Below are 23,922 nucleotides of genomic sequence, written 5' to 3' on the forward strand. Positions count from 1 at the left end.
ACACCTGCTCACTGTCTGGGTGAAATCAGGGAGAATCCAGATCCGGTCACCGTAGGCTGTAATGGCAGACTTAATTTCTATGGCTTTCTTCAAAATCTCCTCTTTTTCAGAGAAGTAGTGACATCTCACCACAAAGGCAAGGCGCGCGGTGGTTCATTGTCATCAGTTGGTTGGCTGCGAAGGATACGGTGAGCTTGGTCCAATAGCGGAGTCTTCTTGAGGTTCAGGGCATCTTTCAGAAGGCTGGCCACAAACTCAGTTATCCGTTTGCCGTGTTCACGCCCCTCTTTTACTCCTGTAATGCGAATATTCGAGCGGCGTGACCTCGCTTTGAGATCTTCGATCAGTTCTCTCAGTGCGGCCAACTCCTTTTTCATAGCGATAAGCTCCTTCTCAAGGGTAGTAATGGAGTCTGAGTGGCCCCCCATCGCAGACTCCAATCCGGTCACCCGCTCCTCTACTGCTTCCACTCTGGTATTAGCATGCTCCACAGCATTACATACCTCGAACCGGAGCTGGTCAGCTTGACTACAGAGTTCAACTGATTGGGCAGCTGCTTTTTCCTCATTTTTTGCAAGCAGGTCTTCTTTAAGTGAATTAATTGCCTGAAGAACCACGTTTTGGTCATTCGCTGAGGCTGTGTCCTCCTTAAATGTCGCTTGGAGTTCGGAGCTAGTGTTAGCATTATGGCTAGCAACAGATTCTGCTTCACGGCGGTTACTCCAGCTTTTATTCATTTTGGTTCGGAGGCGGCTCAGATTACGTTCAAACCAACAGGATTCCAACTATTAAGTATTTAAAAAGATCAAAGAGGTAGCTTCAACACCCTAATACTCGAAATAAGCTATATAAACAAAATTTGAAGTTCCTTGTGGGGAGCTCGACAACTCTTCGTCTTTACTGTATAGACTATAGAACAATTCTATATAAAACAATAGTGAATTTAAAATTGAAATTTAACGTCTAATGTTAAAATATGTTTTCTACTTTAGCACTGCCACCTTAAATTCTTTTACCAGTTCATGAATAATTGGTAATAAGTAATGCAATTGCTTTTCAATCAGAGTAATTAGTACAGTAATCTAATTACACTGTAGAAGATGTAGTTAGTAATTAATTACTTTTTTAGAGTAACTTACCCAACACTGGCGCCATCTTTGATTTTTAATGGGAATGAAAATGAGGCTGTGAGGGATAGACTTACAGTCTCTTCAATGGCACGAATGGTATAAAGCTGTATTAAGCTCATAGATCCCATATGATTTTCCACAACTCATGTTGTCTTGAGTTCTTTGTATACTGAATGTTCTTGGACAGATATTTTATACATTTTTTGTCCGCGGAACGATCCAAAACCACTTTAAACTGCAGTACAACCCATTGAAGAGACTGTAAGTCTATCCCTCACAGCCTCATTGTCATTTCCATTAAAAATCAAAGATGGCGCTAGCGTGAATAAGGTCTATTGTGTCATAAGTGTCCCAATGTTTAGTGGATGAACACCCTTGCCAGTGCACGAATTCATGTTCACGATATACTGATTCACGGCATAGGGAGTTATGTATGAGACACACCCAGAGTCTTTCTAGCAAGTCAGTCCACTGGCGGCCATCTCTGGAACGCTCTCGGGAAGCTATTTCCAGTCATGAAAGTGCTGCTCCTATCTACTTGAATGGGGCAAGACCGAAATCTCCAAAACTCCAAATATTACAATCAAAGATCATATTTCAGTCAGCTGTAAAATCTGACAATGCTGGAATCATAAATTGTGCTTCTTTACCTCAGATTACACTAAAAAAACGTTTGCCCGGATTGTATAGCTAATGTGCATTCTTGAGATGATTGACAGGCGATCTCTGTATCTAAAAGGTGATTGGCTCTTTTACCTGTAAGGTGGGACTTCCATTCTATATCCATTGACCGTTGAGCGCTAGAGCTCCTTGGTTGGGTGTTCCAATTTCTCCCATTCATTTTAATAGAAGTGGCCTTTCTCTGCTTAATAGTCTTTGTTTCAGCTCAAGAACTTTCAACCAACTGTAGCCAAATTCACAGTGAAATCAGTCTGGTGAACATCCTTCCAAGGAAAAAAAGCCATAGGTTTTTGGAACAACATGAGAGTGAGTATATATTTATTTTTGGGTGTGTAAAGATGGTCCACCATTGTGTTCTGAAGAGTGTAGTAGTGGAGAATTTAGTGACAATTTGCCTTCCTGGTTGGACCTAACCCCCAATGCCCTTCCTGGTGGCAGGGCTTCTGAACTGGATGGTTGCCATCGTTCTCTGTAAAATCCCATCAGTATCAAACAATGAGTATGTTTGTGCAAACTCTGCTCTAAAGTATCTGAAAGTATCTTTTTTTTTTTTTTTTTTCTTCTAAGGCTGGACATTTCAGTCAGCTTTCAAACATCCAAAGGACTTTGTCTGGTTTTGGATGAGTGGAAAACAAGAAAAACCTTTTTGTTTATTGGATACCTTTTAATGTGTTGCTCTTTACAAAATCCACTCATCCCTTTTGAAGTGGATCTGTGATGTCGTTTGAGGGCCCCTGGTCACTTGAGGAGAAGGTCTGCTGGAGTGATGCAGGAAATTAAGCAGACAAAAGAAGCTTCCTGTCACTGGTCATCATACCTGTCGGGAAACTCCGACAGGGCGTGGAGGGGAAAGAGGGACTCAAATCAGACCTGGCTGGAATGAGGCTCAAAGCAACAGGCTCATTTTACTCTCCTGATGGTGGAGAGTTCAGGAATCTGAAAAGTGCATGGTAAACTCAGTGTCATGGAAACAGGCTGGAGCACGAAGCCCCACACCAACACAGCTGACAAAAACACACACAGCTGCTAGATACACACACACATGCACAATTATAGCCATACACTGCTTCTCTTCTGCTTAGAGTGTGTGTCTACCACTTTGAACATTGGAAGATTCCTGAAGAATGTGTTTGAATCAGGGTTGAAGGAACCATTTTGCTACTCCAGCAGTGTTTAACTGCCTTCTTCTGCTTTTGTGTTTGTTCATCTGAGTTGCTATAGTGTCTATAAACTGCCCCAGATGAAATTTGCAGACCCAGATTAACTTTTCTGTGATGAATTTAGAGGCAAATCTGTGGAAAACATGGTAAAATGCAACCTGGTCTGATAAAATCATGTTACTATACCTACATATTTGCTAAATTATTTTTGCATTGCTCATTGTACATATCGCAGTGAACAATAGAGGCCCTACACCAACAATGACTTTTATTCATGTTCAACCAAATCATGAGTAAAATAACAGATTATCAGTTCATAAACATATACAGTACTTTTCGCCCCGTTTCTCACACAATGCTATCTTATGACAGCTAAACACTTTTACTAAAGCACATGACTTGTGAGGTGATACATTTTAACGTTTCAGTACGTAACCAACTAAATTTACAAGCTTGTGGTCATGGTCAGCCCTGGCCACCCCCTGCTTTAGGTTTAATGTTTAGGGTAGGTTTTGTTGATTTAAAACTTGTCAGAGCATTAACCTTAAAAACCACATCTGTTTGGGAGAAAATGTATCTCGCTTTCAGCGCAACATAGTGGACTCCTCGGAAGTGCCGCGATTAAGTGTAATAATCCACATAATATAATTTTTCAAAAATTGTCGCCACAGTCACGTACTTTTCATTAGATCTGGCTGGTCAAATGTGTTAAACAGAACTAAGAGTATTGCACTCTTAAGCCCGTTCACACCACGGCCGGCATTGTCGCTTGGTGTCGCTAGACTTTGCGATCTGTGTCACTGGTGGGCGTTCCTACTGCTGCCGCTGCTCTAACGTTATTGGTGGACTCCACAACTGGCCATAGTTGCATTTGAAATGCTGATTACAGATGATACGGCCAATAAAACTATGATATCATTCTAATTTGACAAGGAATCAGTTATTTTACCTCTAAAAATGCATATTATATGGGGGAGAGCGTTATATAACCTGCAGCAGTGCTTAATGCATCATATCATTAAACAAGACGGATGTTATATCAATGTCTGATTTTTTTTGGTTATTTGTGGTTATAGACAAATGATATAGAACAGTGAAATCACTCACAGAAATGTTTTACTTCTCCATCTTGTCAGCACTCACTCGACTCCAGTATCACTCCTCTGTTTTCACTCTCATTGGTAGTCGCTCACAAATGTCGCTCTTCATTTGCATAAAGCTGACATTTTCTCAACCTGTCTTGTCGCTCCCCACGGTGATCTCTGTCGCCAACGGTCGCGGCAGCTCATGTCACTGGAAGTTGTTGTGCTCTCATTGAAAATGAATGGGATTGTGACGCTTCATTGAGCGATGCCGCTGTGAACAGGGCTTTATTGGTTGCTGAAATCATTGTCAACTGAAGGAGGTAAAGGATCTTTTAAACTTTGTAAACAATGAACATTCAAATTCTGAGTAAATTTGTGGAGCTTTCTGTCGAGTTCTCATTTATAAGTATTAACGTTTTGTAGTAGTAAACAATAAACCATTTACAGTGGTAAATTCATTTCTGCCATTTCCAGTGTGCAGTATAAGTTGCTCCACCTCCCAAAACCCAAATAATGTTGTGAATGACCTTTACCCCAGTTATTGTCCAGCTGTTGGATATGACTATAGATCATTTTAATTTATCAAAGGTTTATGCAAATATGGCTTCAGCCTAACAAAGTAGTAAAACAACTAGAGTGTGAACAACACTCTAGTTGAACAACCCATTCATAGTGTGCGAGTGTGCTCTGGTAAAAAACAAAAAGGCAGACGGTCACACTAATGTGTTAACACACTCAGACATGGGCATTTCGAACAGGAAGTCATGTTTGAAGGAGATAATGGTGTCTTTGGTTTGAAGCAGTATTGTCTTTTGGAGGTAAAAAAAGGATGCACGTGAATGATTTTAGTTACTAAAGTTTTTGTTAAGGGCCTAAAGCAAAGGGAAACAAATCAAATCAAATGGCTTAAACTTAAATCTTTGGAGTGATGCCTTCATACTGAGCTGGTTAGACCAGAGTAACACCAGAAACTGAGTCTGATAGCACAACAGAAGGTGTGGAAAAGAGGAAGATGTATCTTGTGTACTGGAAAGCTATAGGCACAGGTGCTTTTATACTCTCCTATGAATTCACAATTTCATTTCAGCATTTTTGTAGGGTGTTATCTGTGGGAACATTTTAGTTTCTGGCTGTGGAGGCAAGGGGGTAGTCGAGCATTCGTCTGGGGAGAGAGGAAGCGGTAAGGGTTTTCACCTGAGATGAATTGCTGGTAATTGCGGTTTCTATGTTCGCAGTGAGAGACAGGTGAAATAAAAAGGGGCCAGACCGCCGTGTGAGAGAGAGAGAACCCAGCTGACAAGCTGTTGGCTGCTGCCATTTTCATGAAAGAACCTGCTGAATGAATTATCTGAAGATACACCATTGCGCATTCAAGCGAACGTGTTTTGTGTTATTAATAAATGTACCTTTGAGTTGGATTCGCCGTCTCCCGCTTACTCATTCCTTGAACCTGTTACACTGGTAATGACCTCACATGAGCACAATGGCTTTAAATGACAGGCCCATTCTGAACCAGTTGAAGGAATAAAGAGTGCTGTGAAAGCTGGATTTTGGTCACCAGGGGGAAATATTTCTTCAGACGAATGATATTTCAGCCTCCTTGAGATAGTAATTCGTCATTGTCCATTTTGGCTTTACACAACAAATGACTAAGAAAAACTCTTGTAGTAGCCTGTGTGTGAGTGTGGTTTTATAGATGCTAATGATGTGCTAATGAATGCCTATTATGGTGGTCTGTCCATCTGACTGGGCGCTTTTGTTGGAATTAGATCAAATCAGTTCTGGCTGTGCCCTGATAGCACACATTAATTGCTGTCATTGTAATCTGTTGTTTCTTCATTGCAGCATCTGTTGTTTAATGCTACTTTGATGCTTAAGCGTTCCTACTGGACATTTGAGGAAACTATAAATGCCTTTTTTTTTTTTTTTTTTTTTTTTTTTTTACAAAGAATTGGCTTTGAAAAACAGTTGCTTTAATGTGCTCTAAGTGATTTCTGTCTTTTGCTATTGTGACAGGAATACAGTCGGTCTTTGTAAAGTCCCTTGCAGCCTTTGATATTCCAGCTCCTCTGTGCTTTGAGATGTTTAAAGACATGAGTGGAAAGTGACCTGGCAGTGGTAGGTAGGGCTGATTTTGCTCTATTGGGTCCCGTCTGAATGTCTGGTTCTGTAAAATCTAGAATGCTGAATGTGTGTCTCACAGCTCTATAATCAAAGAGCTGCTGTCACAGAGAGTCCTGTAAGACCTGGTCTCAGCCTCAGACAAATCGGCCACTCAGACGGTCTGTCTGTTCACTGACTGTGTCAGGCGTATTGCACTCAAAACTGTCAAGCACTTGCTCAATCTGGCAAGATCTAATTTGGCTAGCTTTACTCGCTTCAGCGAGTTGGGTCCTTATATACAAAGTTGTATTTACAAGGTAGTTGGTTTAAAAAAATTAGCACTTTTGTGGAAGAACTTATTACTGTTTTTGCAAAAGGTTGCAAGGTAAGTGGCTTTCACTTTTAAAAGGTTTTTGTAAAGGTTTTGTTTGAGACACAAGTAAAACGTACTTTTAAGGAAGAAATATTTTGAAATAAAAACATTTCTTATTGGATTTCTTATTGGATTTACTGCCCTCAGCAACATGTTACCAAATTATGAGATTATTTTATACCGTATTTTAACAGAACCAATTCATGCAAAAGGTTTTTAATTAAGATCATTATTTTAAGGTAAATAATTCATTTTTTTTTTTTTTACAAAATACCACTTATTACAACAAAGCTCACATTGTCATAATGTTTATCATTCACTAAAAAGAATGCGACCGATTCGTTCAGGAGGTAGCGCAGTGTGTTTTGCAGTGTAGATTCAAAAGAACCAACTCATAAGAATCATTTGTTCGTGAATCAGACTACAGGTTGCAATGTGTTTCGCGCTGTGGATTCCAAAGAACCAACTCAAAAGATTCATTCATTCGAAAATCGGACTACGTTGGTTGCGCTATACAGTATGGCTGTTTCTCAATGTGCGTTCTTTTGTGTTCTGACATTGCCCATTGTACAGTGGTGCCACGTTTGTTCCTGACAGGCAGCAGATGCCCTAACCCCGCCCCCAATCTAATCCTAACCAAATGTAACCTGCAAGGCAGAGTAGCCTGCCAGGAACAATGGATGACACTCTTCTCCCATCGCGGTCTATATTCTCATGGACTCATTCGATGTCATCATCCACTGCTGAAGTTCAACACCAATGCTCAAGAATGCAAGTACAGAGATTGCATCAAATTACCTGAATGTGCTCTTTGATCTGGCCGAATATCGGGGATCCATCGGATGGTGACTTGTGGGCATGAACCCAGTACTGCGGTTACAGACATTTAGGAAATGTATCATTGTGTTTTCCCTCAAGAGTTTCCTGCCATAAGCTTGCGCATTATACTCCATCAAAGTTCGTTCTTCCAAGATAGCTTGGCAATACTAGTCTTCATAAGAATGCAAGTCTATTCTCTACATTCTTAGCACTGAGAATCAACCTGTGTTTCACAAATCGTCAAGTCATTTTTATTTGTATAGCGCTTTTCAAAACGCACATTGTTTCAAAGCAGCTTCAAAAAATGAACCTGGAATATCTATTAAGTCTTAGAGAGATCATTGTGTAGTTTGACTAAATATGATTGTGTATAGAAATTAATAATTTAATAATAATTGTATTTAGAACCCCTGTGCTGAAGGTGAGTGTGGCAAGGAACACAAAACTCCATAAGATGTTTGTTAATGGAGAAAAATAACCTTGGGAGAAACCAGGCTCACTGTGGGGGCCAGTTCCCCTCTGGCTAAACAACATTAATATAATGCCAATATTAGTTATTTATGTGCAGTGCAAGTCATGGATTTAAATTTGTAAATTATGTAAGCGTTAAGGTCCATTGTTTTAAAAAAAAAAAAAAAAAAAAAAATATATTTTTTTTAAGATTAATGACTAATGTCTTTGAAGTCCATCCTGGATTAACTGTAGAAGTTTACATTGCATTGTCCTTTGTTAGTTGGCTGATGAAGGCTTTTGTTGGCAATTAAATGATAGTCTATGTATTCCATTTTAAGAGTGTAGTCCATCAGTAGACATAGGTGATGCAGGCAGAGATTAATGAGGTGCATGGCAGTTCAACCTGTTGGTCATTTCGGTGAGGTTCGGTGGGGTCTATCCTAAGTCCAAGGTTCAGGCAGTGGCATATGTAGTATCCCATGTCTTACAGTTGGAGTTGGCATCAGTTCATCCTCCGAAGTCAACAGACTGAAGTGATGTCTGGCTGGCACTGGCTGTAGTTTGTTGTCATCTTTCAGCGACATGTAGCAGTGGAGTCCGACACCAAGCAGGAACAGAGCTGGATCGACTAAATCGTCATGGCAATCATTCGGTTTCTGTATTTTTTTTTTTTAAACATGGACGTGGTTCTGAATAAGAACCGGTTCTTGGTTCCCAACCATAATATTTTGCCCTGTTTTTTAAGTAATGTTTGTGAAATAAACTTATTACTTTTGGACGGACAGAAATTCTGAAACAAAGTCTCCACACATTTCTACAATGTTATTTTGAGCGTGTCAAAATGTATCTGTTGTCCACCAGTCTTTGTCATTTGGTGTTGTTTGTGCTGTAGTCTCCATTGTGTTTATTACTCTTAGTATATCTTGTTTAATTGCTTTTTGTTGTGTATAGGGCCATTGTTGCCATTGTTTTCAGCTGCTGAAAACTGTCAATTTCTTTTTCACATGTGATGGCATGCTTCTAGAGAAATTTTGTTCTCTTTATTACATATGGCTTAAAATTGGCAAAACCAACAATAAACTTAACTCTCATTACCTTCCACCTACAGATTTCATGCAATTATTACTGGCATACTGTTTATGTACCTAGTCTATGGCAAGGTAGGATTTTCTATGGTATGTTGTCCTTAGGCAAGTTTCCCAGACTCAAAGCTAAACCGCTAAATCCTCCCCTCAGTTTTTCAGTACAAAATCAACATTGACAGTAATATTTAGTTGCAGACAGAGTTTCAACAGTGTTTTATGGATGAAGTTTATCCAACTCCGATGTACCTGGTTGTTCTTGCAGGATTGCGTTTTGCGAGTGGGATGTCTGCAGATCAGCTGTGGCCTGACTATGGTGAAACACCAACCCTTACAGGTCTATGAGAGACAGCTGTGTTTGTCCTGCCTGACCGGGATCTACGGCTGGCGCTGGAAACGGTACCAACGCTCCCATGACAACAGCTCCAAGGTAACAACGGCATTATCATTTTCCGTACAACTACTGTGGGGGAAGCCATTGTATTCTAACCAGATAAAGGCAGCTGCAAGTGCACACAGAAGATTGAGGACAAAATGCCACTGATCTGATGTGTTATTGGCCCCTTGTTAAGTCCTGCCATTAGGAGACAAGCTTTTGCTCTAATTATTACCTAACATTAATTCAGTTACTTATTGATTCCAGTCACGAATATCTCCACTGTCCTTTTAAGGCAAATAGTAGAACCGAAGGGCAACTTGGTCTGTCATAATGAAGCAAAATCCCTTTCTACTCTACTGTTTGACTGTCTCTCCATCAGACTGAGAGAAACTCGAGCCAGGGTTTCACATTCCCTGGAGGACGTGTTGTAGGTCAATTACAATCTGTAAACTACACACAGAGTGGCTTAATAAGGTTTCTCTCTCTTTCTCTCAATGTCTCTCTTTCTGTCTCTTTGACTTGTTCACTCAATGTCTGGTGACACCAGACTGGATACTGACATTAACTAGCAAAGTTATTCAACCAGAAGCCAGTTATTTCAACAGAGCATCTATTCCAGCATAGTGATCAAATGTTCTGACCTGAACTGAGCTACAGCCAGACTTGAAATCAACACTTAACTTTACCTAAACTACTCTAATATTGATAAGGAATTAAGCTCAAATGTAGAAATATCCTCTGAAGTTTAAAGAAAATCAAATATATAAATGGGTCAATAATTAGTTTCAATGATAAGACATCAAGCTCAGCTTCAGTAGTACAGTATGTGAAACAGAATGCTTTATGCTACGTTGTTGTCTATGGACATTATACGTTGAGTAGTAAGCTATTCCAAACATACATGTAGCTATTGTCTCTATAAACCACAGAATCCAGATTTAGCTGAAGACTCAGAAACTTATGCAAGAACATCTGGAGAGAATTTTTGTAATTCCTTTTGCAGTTTTCCATCTTCAAAATTTCCATGGGCTTCACATAACCAACTAACCCAAAAATATCCAAGAATGTCTGCCAACAATGATGAAACTATGCTGTGTATAATGCCAAAATAACTTGTTTAATCAATGTCTGCTCAACCCACAAAGATCTTTTGCTTTTGAACTGTCTATCTCATATTGAACAAATGCAGTACAGATGTTTTACAGTGTTATTGTAAGACTACAATATGTAATTGTGTTGTGTTAGTCAAGTGGGACATCTGTCTCTTTCTCTGGCTGAGTTTGAAATTGCATACAACTCATTCTGTGTATTAAATTGCAATGTGCCTAACTTGGCAGAACAGGGAGTAAAATCAACAACTTGTAATTGCTTTCTTGACTCATTATTTGATTGGGCTGCCTAAAGTTAAGAGAATTTTACACAAAATTGGATTGAAATGGCAAAATAGCTTTATAGGTGTTGATAATTGTTGGAATACAACATGCAACATGGCAGTGTCATGTGACAAGAAGGTAGCATACTACGTTTTTAAATGTTTATCATTTAATTATGCATACATGGCTCTCTGGAGTACTCAGAATAGTATATACTGTGGAGTATGCAGTAAGCAGTACACTAGTATTCCATTCCAAAAAGTTGTAATGATTGAGTTCATGGGTTTTATTAAGTTTAATCTAAGTAATTACATTATATGGTGATTTAAAGGTACACTCAATAATTTTACCTCAGTAAAAAAGTTTTACTCCTAAAGAATTGAATTGTAATTTTGAAACATATGTATAAAATCATGACACACAAGTGAGATGAAGACTCTAGTCACATCAGTAACCTTATAAAAGCTGTTTTATTCTACATGGAGAGGGTCCCCTCATGGAGGCAGCCATATTAGAATCACAAGACCAGCTGAATACTACTCGCTTAATCTCAGTAACCACCCTGTTATTGGACACTTTCATTCATGGATTAAATTAATCATGGCTAATTGTGAAAAGTGAATTTCTACTATGGCATCTGAAACTGAAAACAATTGATTTTGAATGATGTTGCATCCACACCACTAGGGGTCAGTGTCCAAGATGATATGAACACAAAAATGACTAAGTGCACCTTTAATTAATGATGTAATTGTGTATATATCAATATTTGCCAAAGAAGGCCCTCAAAATAAAATAATTCAATATATAATGAATAAATATAAATAATTTTATATAAACAATTATGGTAGCACTTTATTTTACAGTACTGTTCTACATTTACGTACTATATAATTTCAACCCATATTAAGTGCATGTAGTTACCTAATATTACTCAGTACTTTCTTGGGTAAGTACACAGTAAGCAGTGTTGGGGAGTAACAGAATACATGTAACAGGATTACATATTTAAAATACAAAATATAACTACAGTTACAATTTAAATCATTGATAATTAGAATACAGTTACATTCAAAAAGTATCTTGATTACTGAAGAGATTACTTTGCATTTTATTGTCATTTGTTTAATTTAATATTTAGTCCTTTCAGATGGAAAACATTTATACATATAAATGATGTGATCCAAAGTGCATTTGAACAGCGGTGAAGTTTGGAGCAGAAGAAATAGAAATAAACCTTGTGTAAATTGTCAGCTTTACGCTAAGCTAAAATGCTATTTCTAGCCATTTTACATGCACGTTACCAGGCACGATCATATTTTTTTTATCAAGATAATTCACGTTGGGATCATAATTTCTTTTTTTCTAGTAAGACCTTTGATATTAGGGCAAAAATTGTATTCTTGATGATAATTTTTGTATTGTTTTCCTGTAAAAATATCAAAAAATCCTTAAAACAAGATCAGTTTGATTTATCTTGTTTTAGAAACAACACTGCATAAGATATTTAGGTTTTTCAGAGAATGTATTTTGTCTTAGTGTACTGGCAGAGTTTTTATAGTCGAAACAAGTGAAAAAATCTACCAGTGCTGAAGAAGTAATCCAAAGTATTTGGAATACGTTACTGACCTTGAATAATCTAACAGAATACATTACAAATTACATATTACAGCATGTAATCTGTAGTGGAATTTCAAAAGTAACCCTCCCAACCCTGACTGTAAGTATACTGAAGGTACACATACTGTAAAATAAATTGCAACCAGAAACTGTATAATAAGTATAATAATTCAGATAATTAAAATATTCATGCAGTTATACAGTATATAAACAAAATATACATACATTATTGTGGCAGAGAAGTAAAGCATTGATTAGGCAATTCAAAAAGTTGCTTTATAATGCAATATATTGTTTATTACCATATCAATTAACAAGCCTATCATTGACCTACAGTCCACAGCAATCCTTTTTGCAATTTAACGCATCAATCTGTCTGAGATAGACTTCTTATAAGGGCTTTACTAAGAATGCATATACACTCAGTGAGCACTTTGTAAGAGACACCTGTACACAGTAAAGTGCTCAGTGAGTGTATGTTCATGCATTAGACAGACGCTTAAAATTCCTTGTTACGATCCGGAGGAATGATTAATTGCTTACATTTTTTTTAACGCATTATATTTTAAAGCACACTGAATTAACACCTTAACTTGACAGCCCTAGTTTTATTTATTTTCAATTCCTGAAAAGTCGCTCAGCTATGCAGCCATTAGTTCATCTTTCCACTTCAACCAGGTTTCTGCAGTAACACCTTGTCATTGAGAGCTTACTAATTAGAAGCTCTGTGATTGGCTGGTTCAGGCTGTCACTACTATTAGCCCCGCCCACTTTATAATTAGAGCATGGTGATGATGTGTCCTATCCGATGAGCAGGTCTGGAGGAGATAATTGGATTGAGGGATTAACAGCTGTCATGAATGAACACCGGATCAAAATGTGTCTTCCGCTGAAGAGTGACATCTCTCAATGTCTCAACTCTGCCGCAATCCAAAAGACAAATACAACATGAGTCAGTCCATTTTGAAGTCTATACTGGGCTTGAGTGGAATAATTCGAAAACTCTGCATGAGTTGTTGTTGATGTACTCAATTGTTTGCTACTTGAGCTGTTTGAAGCATGTTGTCTGATGTTGTTGAGGGCTTTGTGTCCAAATGTGGATTGTCAGAGTTGGCAAAAAGCTTCATGTATGAATCAAGTGCTGAAATACCATTTTAATATGGAAGCCTGTTGGGTGTAATGCTAAAGAGAATTAACCCTCATCCTCTCATTCCTCTATTTATAAACACCTTTCATGCTTTGGTCCATGTGGCAGACATCCCATAAAATCCTCTCATCTCCCAGTTTATGTATGGGACATTAGTCCCAATCACATTATATTTCAATGTTATTGTTAAATTGTCAGTCAGCTGTCAAATATAGGGTGAATTGTCCTAAGGTTTTACATCTAGACACATTCACTCTAAACCATTTTCAGTTTCCTAGTGTCATTGATTTCCAAATTATGTTGTAGTAGAGAGTATTTTTTGGTGGAGGAAAACGCAGTTCTAGTGTAGATGAGAGGCGTAAACGTAGCTAAATTAATTTGGTTTCAAATGAAAAAAAATATTAGCTAAAGTTGAACATCTAAGCTCTGATGTGAATGATTCTTGCTCCATCCTTAACTCTAAAAAGGTTTTTGTATTCTTGGGGACACAAACATTTAAGAGGCTGGGGAGAGAATCAATGAGTGAGTTTGTCAAATTTTATTGAAAAATATTGAAAAGGGGGTCCCTGCAAATACAGAGGACATGCGAATTTGTATATAAAGTCTGGCATCAACTCAGAATCTTTATCTAAAGGCAGCATTTTTTCAGAAGGCAGCTGACCTCGTGGCAAACGCTCCTACCTTTTAAAATTATTACAGAAATAAAATGGGTTGCGAATACAGTTTCATTTTCTGCTCAAAGACTCGCCTTCTAATATTATTATATCTACACACTCTTATAGCTTTTGAGGGATAAAAAAAAGATGTTAAAGAGCACCTGTTGTGGTTTTTCAAATATAACCTTTCATGTAGTGTGTTATATAGCTGATTGTGAATGTAAAAAAGTCTGCAAAGTTTCAAAAATCAAAGTGCACGACAAATGGAGTTATTGACTCCCAAAATAAAGAACCGATTCTGAACACCTGAAATGAGTCGTTAGTAATTCCAGACTTACTTCCTGTACTAACCTACGTAATTTGGTAACAAAAAAACCCGCCTCTGGTCTTCATTGGCTGCTCGCGAACAGTTTTGACCCGCCCTCAAACACTACACTAAGCGGTAGACCAATCACAACAGACTGGGACATCTGACCAATCAGAGCAGAGTAGGCTCTCTGAAAGGAGGAGTTTAGAATGAATCCTTTAGAACGGATCATTGAACGAGTCGTTGTTGACATTGGGGAAAAAAGGTAATGCTGCTATTTAAATTATGAGCAAATTAAAGTGTTTTTTGATCTTGGATGCATGTAAATCTATTGTATAAGACTTTTAAAACAAAATTAGCCACGTTTAAAAACCATAATAGGTGCTCTTTTAAATTGTACAATTTAAAACTAATAAATAAAAAATGTATTGTATCAGGACTGACAAGTTGAAAACTCAACCAGTAGTTTGGTTGTCAGTCTGCAGTGATTCGAGAGAATGTGTCATGTGTGTTTACATCACTTCTTGCTTTTGTTTTTCAGTGGGAATGTTCATGGTTCTTCTTACTCTGCTGTTCATTTCTTCTCCTCCTCGCATGGTCGTACTTCTGGTGGGAAGCTCGTAATGACTACAACGAGTTCAACTGGTGAGTTCAGCCCAGTTTAGAGGAGTCTGCTTTTATAGCAGTGAAGTCTGCTGTTCATTAACTCTAGACCCTGATGTGTGCCCTCTGTGCAAAGCTGGCATCAACCTTGTTAGAACATGTTCTATAAGCTTTCTGAAATTTAGTTGCAAGATTCCCACAGTTCTATTCACATCATGAATTGCATAATATCCAAACGGTTGGCAAACCGTAGTATTACTCTCCGATGTGTATTGCATGATCGGTGGGTTTCAGCATGCCGGTGTTTTTTACCATGCTGTTGTCTGTGAGCAGCTCTTGTTGGATTGTTTCTCTGGCAGGTTGTTATATAATAATTCGGGTGTTTGGAAGGATGGCACAGTCCCTATTCTTGCCACAACACTCACAGGATTCACTTACACTGCATTTTTAATGGTAAGTGCTCATTACACACAAATATGTGTCAAACACAGAGAGAGAGCAGTGCGTTTAAACTTTAAATCGGCTTTTAATTGTCGCATTTACATTGTAAGTCTGAAATGTCTCCTATGTAGAATTTAACTTAATTCAAACTAAATTAAAACTAATGTTCATATTGATTGCTGGAGTAGCCTAGGTTAAAGATCTGGGTCAGTAACAGATAGGCTGTAGGTTCAAACCCCACAATGGGCGATCCACGAGCTACCACGATTGTGCCCTCAGTCAGGAAACTTAATCTCTGGAGTACTGTCAGACATCAACCAGGATTTGGGGCAAAAAGGCAAAAAAAAAAAAATTTTTTAATTTAATAATGTTCTGTTCTTGCCCTATCTACCGTTAGTTATGGGCTTAGTATTGCTTTAGCTAAGATAGGGATGGGACAGATCTATGGGGCAAATAATTCTCCCTAATAAATATATATACACACACACACTGATCAGCCACAACATTAAAACCACCTGCCTAATATTGTGTAGGTCCCCCTTGTGCAGCCAAAACAGAGCCAACCCGCATGTCAGAATAGCATTCTGAGATGCTATTCTTCTCACCAAAATTGTACAGAGCGGTTATCTGAGTTACTGTAGACTTTGTCAGTTCGAACCAGTCTGGCCATGCTCTGTTGACCTCTCTCATCAACAAGGCATTTCCGTCCACAGAACTGCCGCTCACTGGATGTTTTTTGTTTTGGCAGCATTCTGAGTAAATTCTAGAGACTGTTGTGTGTGAAAATCCCAGGAGATCAGCAGTTACAGAAATACTCAAACCAGCCCGTCTGGCACCAACAATCCTGCCACGGTCTAAATCACTGAGATCACATTTTTCCCCATTCTGATGGTTGATGTGAACATTAACTGAAGCTCCTGACCTGTATATGCGTGATTTTATGCACTGCTGCCACACGATTGGCTGATTAGATAATCGCATGGATGATTGTTGGTGCCAAACAGGCTGGTTTGAGTATTTCTGTAACTGCTGATCTCCTTGGATTTTCACACACAACAGTCTCTAGAATTTACTGAGAATGGTGCCAAAAACAAAATGCCTTGTTGATGAGAAAGGTCAACAGAGAGTGGCGAGACTGGTTCGAACGGACAAAGTCTACGGTAACTCAGATAACCACTCTGTACAATTGTGGTGAGAAGAATAGCATCTCAGAATGTGGCACGAGGGGGACCTACACAATATTAGGCAGGTGGTTTTAATGTTGTGGCTGATCAATGTATATAAAAAACACACTGGTACTCTCCCTGCAATAAGTTTATTGTAAGTTTCATTTGATGAGAACATGTTAAAATGATTAATTAGAGATCTATTGTTTTCAGATTCTTGCACTTAGTCACATTGTACTGGGACAACAGCTTAACTTGTACTGGATCCATAAGGTAAGACTGCGCCTTTTTCAAATGTTTTCATGTCTGAACTACTCAGATTGAGGTTTGAATGGATGCACATTGAATCACTGGGTTTTGTTTTCCTTAGATTGTAGTTCTGGCTGTTCTTCTCACCACCATCACAGCTGTTGTGTCCATTGAGGATTTTTGGCAGGACGAATGGGACATTGTCCTTATTTCTCTACAGGTTAGAAAAAATGTATTACTCTTTGACCCAGCAGTGTGTTAATACGGGATGTCTTCATCTCAAACTAATTTAAGCCCCAGCCAAATGTGATCACAGTAATGTGCCATTGTGTTTTTTTATTATAACTATAGTGTGTTATTTGTGAGTGTCTTGATTCCCATCTTGTGTCTCTGCTGGTGCAGTTCACAGGTCCATTCCTGCACATCGGGGCCTTAGCTGTGATCACAGCATTAGGGTGGGTCGTCGCCAGTCAGGTGACACGAGGAGAAAGATCAAGTGAGTTTAAGTTCATGTGAGGGACAAGTGGCAGATCAGGCCAAAGAAAGACAAGAGAAAACACAGGAGGACTAGTGTAATTCTAATCAGGCATCCTGTTCCATAAACAAAACCAAAAGCAATCTGACAATACTTGTATGTGAAACAGAGAATGTGCTTGCCAAATACTACCCTTTTTCTCATTTGTGTTTGTGTGCTTGTGTGTTCAGGACTTCAGATTGTTATACTGGTGGCTTATGTGTGTGTTCTCCTGGTGCTGTACCTGGTTCCTCTCTTAATCTCTTCTCCCTGCATCATGGACCGGTCCAAGCTCGGTCCTCGTCCTGCTGTCATTGGCCGTCGTGGAGCTCCAGTGGTGAGACAGTGGATCCTAATCCTGGTTTTCCAGTCCAGTTTTTCCAACAGCACGAATGTCAATTCAGTGATTAGAAAGAACTGGAAGGGTCTTTACTGTATGTTCCCGCTGTAGTCATTAGAGAGCCACACTTGCGCTTTGTCTTAACAATAAGCTGATTGTCAGACAAAAGCTTCCTTCCTGTTGAGACTGTAATTCTCAATACACACTGCTTCTCTCTTCCTGTCTCTCTCAGCTTGCTCCAGAGCACACTATTATGTCCTTCGGTAAAGCTCTGCAACAGAAAGTCACTGCCCTGGAAGCAGATGTTGCCATCAGGTATCCATTTTTTTTTTCTCTTGTTAAGCAAGTTTTGAGAATGTATTAATATAGCAGAGCTTCTTTGCTGCTATGCAAAGGCAAAATTGCAGTAACTACATTTTGTCAAAATTGAGAAATTGGGTCTCTAAGTATGATCCGTCTTGGGACGGATGGGTTTGGTTCAAATATGCTCAGTTTCATGCTCAGGGAATTTTGATATTTAGGGTGGGCAACAGTTCATCAGTTTATCTCATTTTCTGGCAGGGGGTGCTCCTCCTCGATAATTTCGCTTGGGTGAGGCCCCTTTGATCATTTTCCAGCGTTGGTCCGGTGGGCGTCTGAATTTTCAGGGGGGCACAAGGAAAATCTAGGGACCGGCCACAGTCCTAGCTTTGTTTGAGCTTTGCATCTGATTGGCTCTCAATAACAAAACTCTAAAGTGATTGGGTGCTTCTATCTCCTTAGTCTGGACGGAGTCCCATTTCTGATGAGGGATCACACATTACGCAGGACCACAAATGTGGACAAGCTGTTTCCTGCCCGTCAGGACAATGACGCCTCGCTCTTTAACTGGACAGAAATCCGTAGTCTCAATGCTGGATTTTGGTTCCTCAGGGTAGTTACACCCTCTCTCTCTCTCTCTACTCTTTCTCTTCCACCATCTCAGTTGTGTTTTTTTTAACGTGTGTATTAGGATAAAGAGTTCAAGGTTATTTGTCCCTCAGGATGACCCATACTGGACAGTGCAGTTCATGTCTGAGAAGGACCGCAATCGTACGGCCAATCAGACGGTGTGTAGCCTAGCAGATCTTCTGCATCTGGCTGCTCGAACAAATCGATCTGTGATCTTCAGTCTGCGGCGACCTCCACCCCAACACCCCCGACACCAGCTGTGGGTCAGTGATGCACTGAAGGTGATTCAGAGATCCAGCATCCAACCAGAGCAGGTGAGAGCACAAAAACACTGGGTGGTGGTTTATGGTTTTGAGTCTTTTATTTTTTTATTTTTTTTTATTTTACACAATTCATCTGGCAATTTGTAATGGCAGTTAAAGCCTTGCTTTCCGACTTTGTAATTTCCAATGGGGACTTGCAATGTAGTTTACTGTACATTTGTCAAAAAATAAAAATGTAAAGAATAATTACAGTTCACATTTAGCAAACATTCAAATAAACAGCAAAACATGCAACTTTATACATAATCTTATGTAAGGAATAATCTAAAGAAAAGTATGGAATGAAATATGTGCCATTGGGACTTGAACTTGAATTTTAGGACTTGAATTTGAACAGATATTTTCTTGAAATTTAATTTGCAGTTTTGAACTTGAATTACATCAAATTTGAACTTGAATTTTAGGACTTTTAGGGGCTTCCTACAATAATAGGAAGACATACCAAATTACTAGGAAACTCTAAGATTCTTTTTTTTTTTTTTGGTCAATTAAACTTTTCCCCTGAAATGTTACCATTGTTGTTACTTGTTCATTTGCAATGAAAAGAAACTGTAATAAATTAGATAAATGCAAAATAGAAGCATTGGACTCAGACTTTTGAAAGCCACCATGTCTCTTTGAATCTTATATGGTTTGAAAAAGTAGAAAACAATTAACTAAATCTGTAATTAAAAACAATAGTTGATCTTTCAACCCATTTTGTAATTCAATACAATACCTTGAAAATACCATATAACGTGATATAAAAATTTGATACCGTCACTTCACTAATGTCGCTGTGTCGAGCTTTCAAAATTAACTGAAAGTGCCACAGAGCAACAGTGTTTTCACTTTTGTGGGGAAATCTACCTACAAATTACTCCCTTATACAGTAGTTGATGCTGCACATTAAGTTGGGAAAAAAGAAAATATTTTAACAGAAAAAAAATTAAATAGACTGCTTCAACAAGTAGTGAAGTATTTTAAGTCGTAATATTCGGAAAGTCTGTGTTGAATATTCAGAAAAATTTATTTAATATACATTTTTAAAAAGCCTTTATCAGCTATTGTGTTTATGAAAAGGGGATCTCTCTCTCTCTGTGTGTGTGTGTGTGTAGGTGATGTGGACTCCTGACTGGTACAGGAAGAAGGTTCGTGCAGCGGTTCCACTCCTGCAGCAGACATCAGATGAGAAACTTCCTGTAGCTGAGCTGAAAGACCGAGGAATCAGTACACTTACCCTGCACTACAGTCAAGCCAGAGTTCAGGATATCAGGTACACACACGCACACACACATGTTGGTATACCTACCATTATGAGGACCTTCCAATGAATTCTATTGTTTTTATGCTGAGCTAATGACATTTTTTATCCCCTACCCCTAAACCCAAAATAGTTGGGATATCCTCATAATATACAAAATGTCTGGTTTTCCTATATTGCAAAGACATTTTTCCCTATAATGTGCACAGACGTACACATTCATAATGTCAGCAGAGATACTGTATGTAGCAATAAAAGTAGTGATGTTCTCTCTCTCTCTCTCTCGTGTGTGTGTGTGTGTGTGTGTGTGTGTGTGTGTGTGTGTGTGTGTGTGTGTGTGTGTGTGTGTGTGTGTGTGTGTGTGTGTGTGTGTGTGTGTGTGTGTGTGTGTGTGTGTGTTGTGAGCAGGCAGTTTGCTGGCAGTAATGTGAGTGTGAATGTGTATCCAGTGAACGAGCCGTGGCTTTACTCTCTCATGTGGTGCAGCGGGGTCCAGTCTGTCTCTTCTGATGCTTCACACATCCTGAAGAAAGTGCCTAATCCAATCTGGATCATGGTACTGCTGCTTTCTCTCAGTATATCTCTCTGGCTCAATCTCAGTTTGCATACTTCTATTAAGTACAGAAATACAAAATACGTACATATACAGATGTATTCAGATTGGGATTCAGTCTACACTGGAAAAAAATAATGACTTAAGATTTACTTTTTTCACACAATTTTTCAAAGTGAATTTTAATGGTATAAAATTAAGTCTACCTCACTTCATTACATAATATTGATTAAAGTTAGTGAGTAAATTTAACTTAAACATTTCAATTAATACAGCAACTTTTACTTACAATTACGATGTACTGTACATGGTATTTAATCATCAATTTAAATGAACATTCCGCATTTAGGGTTTTCCTTTATAAACACGTTTTATCATTTACCACTTGATGAACGGAAGCCTTCCATCCTAAAACATGCTATGTAGTCTATAAGACAATACTGCCTTGCAATATTGGCGGTAAAAACAAGATGCAGGGTTGCACAAACAGACCTCAACTCTTGGTGCACAAAAAAAGATGACAGTGACAATCAACAGATAATTTTTTTACCACTAATTGTTTATTTTGAGTAGAAAATAAACTTCAGACTTCACAGAAGTCTGCAAGAAGTTACCAAAAGTAAAAACAAAATCAACAATAAAAACGGTGTAAATAATAAATACGTGCAAACAGTGAAACCATGCAAGCATATTAATTGTTCAAGGCCAGTGCGTGCTGGGAATACCAGCTTCGAAAAGTTAATTAAAATGTACTTATTTTATTTACCAGTGAAATTTACTCAAATTAGCAAATAAATATGTCAAGGTTTTCTATTTTGGGATTGATACATAATGATGCATTGTAAAGATAATGTAACAAATGATCATAAATAATATTTATAAACTAGATTATAAGCTTGAATTTAGTTTAGTGGAATTTACTTAATATTTTCAAGTTCATGCTTTAAATCACTTATGCAATGTAGAAAGTACTTAATTTTTTTCTGCTGTATTTACTTCACCACAAAATTTTTTTTTTCAGTGCATGTTCCCTCTTGCTGCTCTGATACTCTTTTACGGGATTATACTGACATCTAATGGTCGAATGGTGCTATAACATGCCCTGTTGTTTTCTAGAGTGCAGAGGAATATGGCCTGATATGGATTACTTCTGATTTAATCTCTGTAGCGATTGTCATTGGCATTTTCACATTTCAAAAGTAAGTTTTATCATATGTTTTGAGCTGTTTTAAGTGTTATTAATGTTGACTTAAGGAAATGCTTTAGTGTCTGTGTAATATACGACAATTCAAAGTGCTGTGAGCTGTTACTGAGCTTTTACACACCCACTTGCACAAACATCTGCCTGATTTTTTTCGAGCAGTCTCAGCTGTGTGTTAATGCTGAAGTGTTCATATTGAGTTAGTGTGTGCTTGCTGTATCTGCTGGGCAGCTGGTCGCTTTTGAACTGATCGCTCTGCTCTTTTATCTCTGGCGCTCTCTTTCTCTCTTATTCCCTCTTTTTCTCTCTATCCTCTGCTCTTTGCATGCATCTGTCTTCCGCTGCACGCCGAAATTGCTCAGCTATCACCTGATCAGGTAATGAGGATGAGTATTTTGGGGTTAGAATGCTTTAAAATGCTGTTAAGTGGTTTTGGTGGAGTAAGCAACCAGCAATGTGAACTGTGTGTGTTTGTTTGTGACGTTGTGGGTTTGTGTCTCTTTTTAGGTGGAAAATGAGTGGCATACGCACCTACAACCCTGAGCAGATTATGTTGAGCGCTGTGGTCCGTCGGCCGAGCCGTGACGTCAACATCATGAAAGAGAAACTCATATTTTCAGGTGAGACTCATGAGCCCACAACTCTTTGTGGATGAGCCCTGGCTAATAAAGCAGCAGTAAAGCAACATTTCCTCTCCAGTATGAGGTCACCCTCTGTTTCTCAGTTTTTACACTTACTCAGAAGACTTAAGGTTCAGTTAAACCTAGACTTATTGCACAAATAAAGACATTGAGAAACCGTAATTTTGCCATGTAAGATCCAATATCAACACCTAGTGGAGGTCTATCCTCTCTGAAACTCTCCCATGATCCTGGCTAATGAGATTTTTTTCCTCTCTTCATTCTTTAGAGATCAACAATGGTGTTGGTAGCACAGACGAGCTTTCCATGTACACAGGAAATGGACTGGATGCATATACGCGTCATGACGTCATGATGCCCACGCATCATACGGCTAAACTTTAGTGAAGTCTGGACTTCATGTTTGAATCCATTTTACGGAAGGAACATCTCAAGCTTATCAATATTATTTAGCCAGAGTTGCTTTTTTGGAATGTTCTTCTCTGAAAATTTGTTTTTTACGTTAATTTACACAAACTCCGGGGACTCGGAGATAAAGAGTGTGAGCACTCTGAGATCCAAACTTGTGTACAGAAATTTGTACTGTATTCAACCTCCATTTCAGTGTTTTGCTTTGATGCCTTATGTACTGTTTTTTGCTGTGTCAAACTGCATTTAAAACAGAGCTGAGTTACTGTAGCAGTATGTGCATTGTGATTTTGAGTCCAAACTGTTAATAGCAGGTAATAAAAGTGTCTTGTTAATAATGTTCTTGATCTGGAGAACATACTGAAGTTCAATTGACTAAATGTTCAAAGCAAAGCAAGGCAGAACGGAAGGTTTTATATCTCTTGTGAAAGAGGGAGAATTATGCTAACCCAAACTAGCCAGACTGTAAAGCTAATAGAGTCATGTTATTATTTATATTTTATTTTTGTAATCTTATTTTCTTCCTGGTGATTCATATATCTCATTACAGTAGCTAAAGATCGGTTTACTTCTACTCTACTGTATTGATGTCTTGTTAAGTGATTATTTTCTAATTAAATATTTCTCAATTGTGTTGTGTTTTTCATGAGGTCTGTGGGTTAAAGTGGATAAAAAAAAATAATTAAAAATTGTGTTTTAGGGACTATTAGCTACTATGTTTGGTGGATTCTGGTAAATTGGGCCACTTTTTACATTGAGATAAATGAGCCACTTTTGCTATTCATCTCTGTGCAAAAAGTTACCAAATTTACCTGAATTTACTCTATGTAATCATATGTCAAGACTGCTGCAGAAGAGACATACGGAGTCCATGGTTTAATTATTGTGTAACATAGTGACTAACAAAAGTCATTAACAAACATTAGGCTAGAATTCTTAACA

At 38.4% G+C, this 23,922-nt stretch overlaps 1 protein-coding gene across 2 annotated transcripts in view; it reads left to right on the plus strand.

Annotated features, from left to right (window-relative positions):
* Window positions 1–23,922, plus strand: part of LOC127433124 (glycerophosphodiester phosphodiesterase domain-containing protein 5-like) — a 32,219-nt gene extending 8,297 nt beyond the window's left edge. The window contains exons 3-18 of one of the 2 annotated variants that reach the window (XM_051684792.1): window positions 9,152–9,316; window positions 14,910–15,013; window positions 15,331–15,424; window positions 16,792–16,851; window positions 16,949–17,047; window positions 17,230–17,323; window positions 17,533–17,678; window positions 17,914–17,996; window positions 18,444–18,594; window positions 18,704–18,925; window positions 20,032–20,189; window positions 20,586–20,733; window positions 21,847–21,929; window positions 22,294–22,308; window positions 22,439–22,551; window positions 22,841–23,922. In XM_051684792.1, coding sequence (XP_051540752.1) covers window positions 9,200–9,316; window positions 14,910–15,013; window positions 15,331–15,424; window positions 16,792–16,851; window positions 16,949–17,047; window positions 17,230–17,323; window positions 17,533–17,678; window positions 17,914–17,996; window positions 18,444–18,594; window positions 18,704–18,925; window positions 20,032–20,189; window positions 20,586–20,733; window positions 21,847–21,929; window positions 22,294–22,308; window positions 22,439–22,551; window positions 22,841–22,956 — 1,803 coding nt within the window. In that variant the 5' untranslated portion in view covers window positions 9,152–9,199 and the 3' untranslated portion in view covers window positions 22,957–23,922. The remainder of the gene's footprint in view (window positions 1–9,151; window positions 9,317–14,909; window positions 15,014–15,330; window positions 15,425–16,791; window positions 16,852–16,948; window positions 17,048–17,229; window positions 17,324–17,532; window positions 17,679–17,913; window positions 17,997–18,443; window positions 18,595–18,703; window positions 18,926–20,031; window positions 20,190–20,585; window positions 20,734–21,846; window positions 21,930–22,293; window positions 22,309–22,438; window positions 22,552–22,840) is intronic. The other variant, XM_051684793.1, reaches the window with a different exon arrangement.

Source organism: Myxocyprinus asiaticus, chromosome 42 (assembly GCF_019703515.2).
Source record: "Myxocyprinus asiaticus isolate MX2 ecotype Aquarium Trade chromosome 42, UBuf_Myxa_2, whole genome shotgun sequence".
Classification (NCBI taxonomy): domain Eukaryota; kingdom Metazoa; phylum Chordata; class Actinopteri; order Cypriniformes; family Catostomidae; genus Myxocyprinus; species Myxocyprinus asiaticus.